This window comes from Hetaerina americana, unplaced genomic scaffold (assembly GCF_022747635.1).
Source record: "Hetaerina americana unplaced genomic scaffold, ioHetAmer1.1.p SCAF_7, whole genome shotgun sequence".
In the NCBI taxonomy this organism is placed as follows: Eukaryota; Metazoa; Arthropoda; class Insecta; order Odonata; family Calopterygidae; genus Hetaerina; species Hetaerina americana.
The window spans coordinates 80,505,667-80,515,315 of NW_027287316.1; the positions used below are offsets into that span (position 1 = coordinate 80,505,667).

The window sequence follows — 9,649 nt, forward strand, 5'->3', positions numbered from 1 at the left end:
ATGTCGGAGCTTCGTTTTTGTATGGAAAAAAGTTAATAATTGGAAAAATGATTATTATGTCGAAGGTGGTATTTAAAATACGGAGAATAAATTTAAGAAAGAATGAGAGCCTAGGCGCGCATTAAGGTCACGCCAGCGCTACCTATTGCCCAAAATGTAACTACGTCGTGGTCCAATTGTAAAACAACACCCTCTTTGAGCGGAGGTTCTAAATAAAGTTGAGTTAAATTTCTTATCATGAGAGTGGGCCATGGTAACCATATAAAGAGAGCAAACATTCATAAGACTATTACGAACTAGAGAGTCGAGTCACTCCGTCAGGCGGAGTTTGCTGATGCCACAATTTGTAACTCCGCCTGCAATTATTAGGAGTGAGCGGTCTGGAGTCTGACCGTCCATCTCTGTTTCCTTAAGGGGTCGGAGTGTTATTTGCAACCGCCAGCTTCGTATATGGTACAGGTATGTATGAAAATTATCGCGTTCTGACGGTCCAAAAATTTAGCGAACACTAGCGAATAGTGATACGCCGTTCAAGAAGCAGACGAAATGGTGCACGGGAACCTCTCAAGAAATAGGTATATGAATATTTATTATAACGAATACGAATTTATCATGAGTAAATTCGTTTATTAATGGACGCGGTGTAGAAGAGCTTTGACTTCTTAGACGAGAAAATATAGACTTATCATTCTTTTTCTGACGAAAGAACCCACTAAGGTAAGGTGAACTATTATCCCACAGCGTCAGTTGTCACTTTTATGGTTCATCATATAAATTTCACCTAAAAGAATTTTTCTGGAGAAAATAGGTCATGTTATTTAAGTTTATCGACTGACACGACGTTCCGCTGATCTCTGAATCAAGGAACGCAACGATGGTTCATGAAAGATTATTACACACTTTTTGGCCTTATGATTCATTTATCTATGCAGAGCAAACTTCGTGTCGATGTGAGAGGACGGCGGGAAAAATGACGTTAAATCGTCCACCAATTCTGAAAGCTTATATGACTGGTTTTATGCTTTATCTGAGGGAGAGGCCGGATTTCGAACATATCTTATCGTAGATGTTTAATAAACAGGTTTGATGAGCATTAGACAATTTTCAGTTTATTTAATTAAAAAAATAGTCACCTAGATTTTACAAAGATATATCAATAATTGCCTAATAAATAAAACTGTTGAGAATGCAAGTGGGGAACTAAAATCATTTATACGTATAAGGCTGAATACGGAAAAAAGGACAGAATTAAGTACTCATGGGCTACCCTCAGCTCTTATGGAGGATCCAAGGTAGATGTCTTGGAATAATGCATAAAATAATAAAATTCAAAAGGAAACGGACGAATGTAATGATATACAGGCTGTAGCAAATTATAAAGAAATTATAAATTATTATTATTCAGGGTAAGATTAAAACACTTTGATGGTATAATTACAAACAGTATTATGGAAAAAATAAAGAACATTTTAATTGAAAAGTGTTACTATTCAATACAGGAATTTTTTTAAGGTAATTGATGTTAAAATATTGTATATTATGTATTTGTATGTATGTTTTTGTAATTTGTTGTTCTATTTTTAAACGTGTTGGACAAGGCACCTATTTGCGGGTAGCTGCCAGCTACCGAAACTTAGTAAATGTAATGTGCTAATAAATGATTTGATTTGATAAACATAAGAAATGAGGAAAATTGACTGAGGGCAAATGTAGAGATATTGAGAAAATTATGCTTCAGAGAAACACTGAAAAAGCTCCCTACATAACCTGGAAGACATTCATAACCTCACAATCCTTTGGGATAGAAAAATGAAGACATAATAATTGGTGGATAGGAATTTGCATTAAGTTGGAACGAATTGTGTAAGGAAAAATACATACAGAGCAATTTTATTCTGGATTTGTAAACAGGACAGTTGGGAAATGATATCGTGGAGGAAGAGCAAACAGTTTCAGATGAAGATATTACATAAATTTCTATCATTGCTGAAGAGCATTTTCTTTTTCAAAGATGTATTGATAACAGAACAGAAGAAATAGTGATGATATATATATACACACACACATATATATTTATTTATATATATACATTCAAACACAAAATCCCGCCAAACGGCGAACAAATACTCATTTATATTGAAACAGATATAAGGAAAAGGGATAGGAACACACAAAGGACGAACACAGGAGAGGGGGAAGGCGGAATCAAGCAGATCACGAATTTAATATGATCCTATCCCTTTTAATAAATATGTTCCTATCCCATTTCCATATATATAATGTATATATATATATACATATATATATATAATTTTTTTAATAGGTCGAACAGCTTTTTCTTTAAATCAGGTACTTTTGTTGTGTCACATATGATTACATGGGAACGTTTATTGAATAGCTTCATTGCGGTGAATTTCTTTTAGGGAAGATTCAACTAAAACAATCAGAAGAAAAAAATTGTTTCTACCATTCAAATTCTAATGACAAAAGATGGATAACAATTCCTTAACGAATAATGAGGATTCAAATAGCTCCATGGATGCGAAGGTTTTCAACAAATTTGACGTTACATTTGATCCTAATTGTGGCATTGGAAGTGGGCATTTTACATTTTATAATGGAGACACATATACGGGGTTATTCAAGGCCTTAAAAACTGGTATAATTTATCGAGAAGGTTAGTCTATTCCTTTATTCATGTTAATAGAAAAGAATATACATTGAAAAATGTATAAGAACATTCATTTATAAACTCTTAAGTATTTTATTCTATTGTTTCAGGCTTCACTTCGTGGAAGTATTTAATGTCCATCCTAAAAAGAAAGACTTGTACTTTTCTACAGATTTAAAATTTTCATTAGTAGTCCACTGGTAATTTTGAGCTGGCAAAATCTGTGGAAAAGTACTAGTCTTTCTTTTTGGCATGGATCTTAATTAATTTATCATTTTTTTATGATTACCTACATAATTATTGTTTTATGTTAAGTTAAATAGTTTTATATCCTCATGTCATGTGTGTGTATTATATTTTTATTGTCATTGATTGGTCTTGGAATTTTTGGAGAATCCTGATGGGATGATATTATATAGCCGCTGGTAATGGTGAACTATTAATTGCAACAGGGAATGGAGTTTACACCTCATTTGATGGACATGTGTATGATGGCTCTTGGGCGTCTGATATTCTTGATTGCAATAAGGCCCAAGTACAGTTTCCAGATGGTTCCAGTTACTCTGGCTTTCTTAAAAGTATGAAATACAATGGACCAGGTGAGAACCCTACAATAACAGTGATGGCAAAAATACTGATGCTTCATTGTCCAAAATGGTCAAAAGACAAAGTAATCATCAGTATTGGACTATTTACATGAATGCAAAGGGAAAAAATACATGAAAGATGACAAAATAAAAACAGTTACAATAATGTCCATATTGAATTAGTTTGTAATTTTTGACAGACTTTATTTTAACAACAATTTCACTGACTTGCAGCATCACCAGGTACAAATTAAACATACGGCTGTTGAATATATACCCTTTGGACAGAGGAGAGGGGGGGGGAAGTTGAAGGTGGGAGGGGGGTCGGGTTTTGTGGGACTTCAAAGATGGTGGCCGTGGTTTTTTCAGTTAAGGGAAGGAGGGCCCAGTGGCGCCTTGCTTATGATTAAGCATTGGGTCTGGTCTGAGTTTAAGATGGGGGGGAGGCTTAGAACCCTTGGATTTGTTTACCCTCGAGGAGAGGGGTGGCTGGTGTTGGGTCGGTGGGTTTTCGGAAGTTAAAGTCAGTGGTCAAGGAAAAAGAAAACAAAATGGAAGAACGGCAGGGTCTTGGCTATGATGCTGCATAGGGTCTGGTCAAGGCATAGATGCAACTGAGTACGTTGAACCGTTGGATATGTTTACCCTTGAGGTCAGTTTTTTGGAAATGAGAGGGAGGGATTGGCATATAATGGCTCATTAAAAAGTATTGCAATGGGATCTGCCAAGTGCCTTCGAGTCTCAATTAGCTCTAGTGTCCATTTTTAATCTTTTAGGGAGGATATGTAGTATTTCTGGGACAAATTTTCTATTATGTTTACGAGATAAGAGGTGCTTTGCATAGAGGGAATTGGTGTTTTGCTTTTTGTGACTCCTGGCATGATCTTAGGCTTCTGGGTGTGCAGGAGACAGTTGATCTTCGAGTGCAGGGATGCATATTTGTGCAAAAAATGGTTGGTGAAATAATTGGAAATTATATGATCGATGTATGTGGGTTTCCTGAAAATAGAGTCCTCTATTTTCTTTAATGGTGATTGCCAGGTCTAAGAAATTAATTGTGCCATTAACTTCTTTTTCTATGGAAAAGAAAATATAAGGATGGATCATGTTGAGGTAATTGCAGAAGGAATCTAACTGGCGGTTTGACCCTGTCCACAGGCAGAGAATGTCATCTATGTAGCAGAACCAATACTACACTTTTTCTCGGTGTTTATTGGCAGTACTGAACGAAGATTCTTCTAGCAAATTAAGGAATATTTTGGCTAGGAGGGGGGAAGTGGGAAACCCATAACTAGACCATCTGCTTAGATATAACAATTTGGGTTAGGTATAATAATTTTGATTAACTGCCATTTTTATGAGAACGATTAATTCATTTGAAATATTTGGGGCAATGTTGGAGTCTTTGAGTACATTTTTAGCAATAAGTAAGGCTTCGGATTTGGGGACATGAGTGAACAGGTTATTAATATCAAAAGAAACTAGTGTTGTTTTACCCGGAACATAAATTTCTTTAGGCTTTTTGGCTTGTTCAATTGAAATTTGAACTGCATATTTGGGCTTGAATCATGAGTAGTGTTGGAGCATAATGTTTAATTAGTGTGACAGAAGGCGTGCGGGGGTAGTCACCGCTGAAACCACGGGTCCAATTGGCACCGCCTATTTATGTATTTTGGGTGGTCTATACAACCTGGGAGTAGAGGGGTTCATTTGTATTATGGACGATATTTCTCTAGCATTAAACAAATCAGAGTTAAACCCTGCATGTTTCACTTCACTTCAAAAAGTCATGGTTCGGTCTTTTGATACAAGAGTGATCGATTCGTTTTCAATGAACTTCCAGCACTTTTGCCTGCACCCACTTTTGTCCAACGCTGCTTCCTTAGTTCCCTTCTGGATGATGAGGTCTTCCTTCATAATGGTGTTCCTCATCTGTCAGAGGGTGGATGCGTGCTGTTGGAGGCTGGGAGCACAGGAAGTTAAGGCACTGCTTTGTCCAACAAAGTCATGATGATTTTGGAGACTTGTTGTTTGATGGTCAGAGATTTGTTCCGCAGTGCAACCTCACAATTGGTGGCTAAATTCTTTATGTTGGATTCAGAGACTTTTTTGGGGAACAAGCTTTAAACCTGTCTTGAAGATAATCATCTCCTCTTTAGTGAACGTATGGTGACTTAGGTTGATAACTCTTGCGTCCGGAATAAAGTTTGATGCCATTCGATAACTGTTATGCAATGTAACCGAAGGATATTTTTGTGGTGAATTTGTTAAAATAATACCTAGTTTTTTCCTCTGGGATTCAAATTTATGAGAGGAGATTTTACTCTCTGGTCCTTTTACGTCATCCGCAAAAGTTGTCCACCCTGCCAGATGTAGCTTGGAGCAAAGTTTTAGGTGCAGGCAATGTAAATGATATGAGTAAGAATCTCTAATGACATACCACAGTTCCAGCTCTTCCCTTAACCACTGGACTTTTGCATTGCATCTTGCTCTCTTGGCCGTTATGGACAAAGATATGGTGCGGCTCTGTATGTATGCTGCTTCCTTCTTGAGGCACTTACTATTGAAGAGAATGTTCAACAATGCACTGCTCTATTTTATGGAAAGTTTTAAGTAGAGTTTTTCCTGTGCTGCTATACTAGCTTCACAATTATACTTTACACTTTATGCAGGTGCATGGAGATGATAAGCAATATTATAGATATGTAATGATAGATTAAAATACACATTGTGGGTTTGTCAGCAAAGAACTCATCCATGCTGCAATACTGCAAACACTTCCTCCGAAACAGTTAACACACTTTCATTTCGAGGTAGTGGGGGAAATAATCAATTTAAAAGGGGATTAAATGGGAATTACTTCTTTGTTTTTTTTTCATTATTGACGATCTTTGAATGAAAAGAGAAAATGAATTGTCCAGGAGGAATAGATGGAGACTATTTCACATTTGCAATGATGCCACGTACTTTGGGAGGCTGCTTCACTCATGCATCCAACTGAGAGAGTTCCAGGGTAAATTATTGGTCAACTAATGACCGTTTGAACCTGATTTTATCAAGTAGCATTATTTAAGGAGTTATAACTAAAAATAATAGCGATGCGAGTGAGGACATGTAAAATATAATTACTTTGTGTTAGTCATGTTTTTGTTAACTTTTTGAAATGTTAATTCAAATAAAAGTCAAAACCAACCTAGTCATCAAGTCTCATAGTTCTGTAAGCTACATCAAATTTTCTTTTAAATATGTCAAGTAGCACTTTTTCACATGGTTCTTCATATATTTTGTGGCTTTTTTTTATTTTTCATATCTCCCCATATTTAACATTCCAACAAAGTAATAAAGATAACAATTTCATCAGGATCAAAGATGGTGAGAGATTTATTCTAAATCTTTTTGTTTAAAATGAAATGATCCCTCACAGATTTTTCTCATGCACGCTGGGCTAGGAGGTCTGAATGGTGGGCTAGTTGACCTCGTCAATATTAGACTCATGAGGGCTCTAACACACCAATTGTTTCACAAAGTAAAATGTGGAAAGAAGAATTGTTCAACTGATCCGCGAGATTTTGAGTAGTGTGTTGGTTTCGTATTTCCTTCTTCTTCAATGTGAATTAGCTGCCAAAATAATTTCGACCACATGTGGTGACATTAATGCTGAAGTACCAACCACCAGGGCCCCAACCGTCACTTGTATAAAGAAGGCCCGCTGCCACCTCCATCAGGCAATAGATGGTAGCGTATTGTTTGGCAGCAGCCACAAAATCAATTCTTCACCTATTTAGGTATTGGTAGGATTTCTCTGCCAACTTACCCAACAAGGATCTCTTACGGTCATCAAATGAAGAACATATTTTTACCCCTCCAACCTCCCTCTCTGACCAACCCCCCCCTCCTATGATCAGAAGGTATATATAGCCAGCGTGCTTCTATGAGGACCACCTGATGATGACGTTCAACGTCGAAACCTGGGTCGTGTTTTTAAATAAAGTGTGTGGAATTACAAAGTCAATTATTTCATCACATTTCAATATGTTATGCAAATTCCACAAAGTTATGCCTGAGACAACAAATTTAATATTTCCACCGTTCTTTATTTACGTACATGGAAATATGCATTGTTTTTCATTTGATGAACACAAGCACCCCCAAAGTTGAGCCTGGAACAATTTAATACATCTCTTATGGTCACTGAATGCTGCTAATTATTGGTCACTTATTTACCATCCATATCTGGATGTTGAATCACCATCTGCAATCCTGCGGATATATTTTATGGCTTAAAGCCCACATTTAATTTGGCATGCTGAGCTGGCTGGATATAATGGGAAATTTCACAGTGATCACTCGATTGTTTTGGTGTGCAAGTCAAGGGTTTACTTCAATTACGTGCATAAACATTGGAACTCAATCGCCGAAAGGTTTGCTATCCTTGATTGAGGCAATAGATAATTCATGATTGCAAACACAGGAATCAAGTTACCATGTAAATACCCTTTTCTCTCTTTAAATAAAAAAATAATTACTAGTTCGCACATAATTTGCATATGAAATATCCAAAGTTCCAGACTGAGACATGTGACTCTGTCTGGAACTGATCATGGCATATTTTTTCAGAAGTAATTTTGTGTGAAATTTTAAAATATTTATGGCACAAGTGTCAAGTGAGGGTTCTTTCAAGCAAAATGAATTTGTTTCCATGCCACAGGGCGTTATACCTTCCCTGACTCCACATTCATTGATGCAGTGTTCTTGGATAACCATCTCAAAGAAGGTGAGGATTCATCACCCCACTTGAGTTTTGTTGACAGATGTGGGGGTAAATGGTTTGGTGAGACAAGCAGCAGCCATCTTACAATGCTTCCTGTCCACCATTTCATCCCGAGGGAATGGAAGGTCACTGGGAAACACATCCCGCGAGTTACAACGGCAAGTGCTGAGGCCAGCATTCCTCTCAAGGTCGCCATACCTAAGTTCTCTTTTCCCATTCTATCAAGAGAGAAATCACCAGAAAAGAACACACAAGCAACACTCAAGGATGATGATGTTCAACATCTTGGAAATTGAGAAACTTTTCATTAACATGGAAACTCGGCAGCTATTTTCATATAATAATAATGAAACATCAACATTTTTTAAGTTTCTTAATTCATTTATATTTTTATTCTACATTGATTTAATTGATTAAATCAATTGCCCTCAGTACATTACTTTCGTTTCACTTATCAATCAGTCTGTACACAGTGAGTGCATGGGACTCTTTTCTGTTACTTGGGCTCAGCTAACTATATTGAACAGCAAGTGCTTCCATAATGTATATATTCAATACAATTTATGTTCATATTTTGTTTCAAAATATTGTAACTCAAAGAAATTGGTACTGGGCAACCAAAACAGTCATTCCTCTGAGATATGAAATTCCTTGATAATGCATTTGTTTCATTGACTCATTTTATATTTATTTACCCTACCCCCTCTCCTCTCCCTTACTCCCCCTACCCTACCCCCTCTCCTCTCCCTTACTCCCCCTACCCTACCCCCTCTCCTCTCCCTTACTCCCCTCTTGGAGCCGGACTATATAAGTTGAAAAAATGTTGATGTATGCTACCTGATGATGATGTGCAGCATGTTATTTAGCATTATTGTGTCAGTGTAAAGTTTCTTTTTACCCTCATAATGAAGGAAATCCACAAAGTTAAACCTAAAACTGTTATGTTTTTCAAATCTAACAGGAACAGATTTCATCAAAGTTTATAGAAATCCTGGTATTGAACTTTTACCTTCATACAGTTTTGAGGGTAGTCTGAAAGGTTCTTGGAATCACCACCAGATGAAAGTGCTAGCCAAATGAGTTTCATCGGGTTCAAATCCCGGCGGTGTTGAATATTTTTCAGAGGTATCTCGATCCCTACTTGAGGTGCTTTGTGGAGGGCACTTTGAGTGAGTACGCCGACCATCAGATGGGACGTTAAGCTGTGGACCCCTTGGCACCTTTCATAAAGAGTAGGCTAATGCCGACGCCGGATTTCTCTCCACCTTTCATCCTTTCCTGTCCATCCCCTGTGGCGCAAATGACCTCAGCTGTCGGTCGCCTCCCCTTATTACTACTACTACCCACGAGTTTCCAGCGCAGTAATATTTTATGAGTCAACATGTCAGTGCTCTGGGAAGATATCTGTAGTGCAGATGCCTCTCTGTTGTTCCCGTGCAGTGATTTGTGAAGATGGAAAAAATTGAGATTCGAGCAGTGATTAAATACTTTGTAAAGAAAGGTATGAAAGCAAAGATCATTCAAGCAGACTTTCAGAAGACTTAGATGGTTCTGCTCTTTCACATTTAACTGCTGCACAAAGTGGACAAATGAGTACATTATTGTACCTAGGGAGAATAT

At 37.2% G+C, this 9,649-nt stretch overlaps 1 protein-coding gene across 2 annotated transcripts; it reads left to right on the forward strand.

Annotated features, from left to right (window-relative positions):
* Positions 1-301: 301 nt before the first annotated feature.
* On the forward strand, positions 302-8,938 carry LOC139696390 (radial spoke head 1 homolog). Of its 2 annotated transcripts, none has more exons than XR_011702613.1 (3): positions 302-459; positions 3,124-3,270; positions 7,967-8,934. XR_011702613.1 is itself a non-coding variant. In XM_071595137.1 (3 exons), exons 1-3 carry the CDS (start codon positions 2,491-2,493, stop codon positions 8,323-8,325), a joined length of 693 nt encoding a protein of 230 aa, XP_071451238.1. In that variant the 5' UTR covers positions 2,385-2,490; the 3' UTR covers positions 8,326-8,938. The 2 variants fall into 2 exon arrangements, 1 of the variants encoding a protein (XP_071451238.1); XM_071595137.1 differs by lacking the exon at positions 302-459 and adding an exon at positions 2,385-2,677 and having other exon boundaries at positions 7,967-8,938.
* Positions 8,939-9,649: the final 711 nt, after the last annotated feature.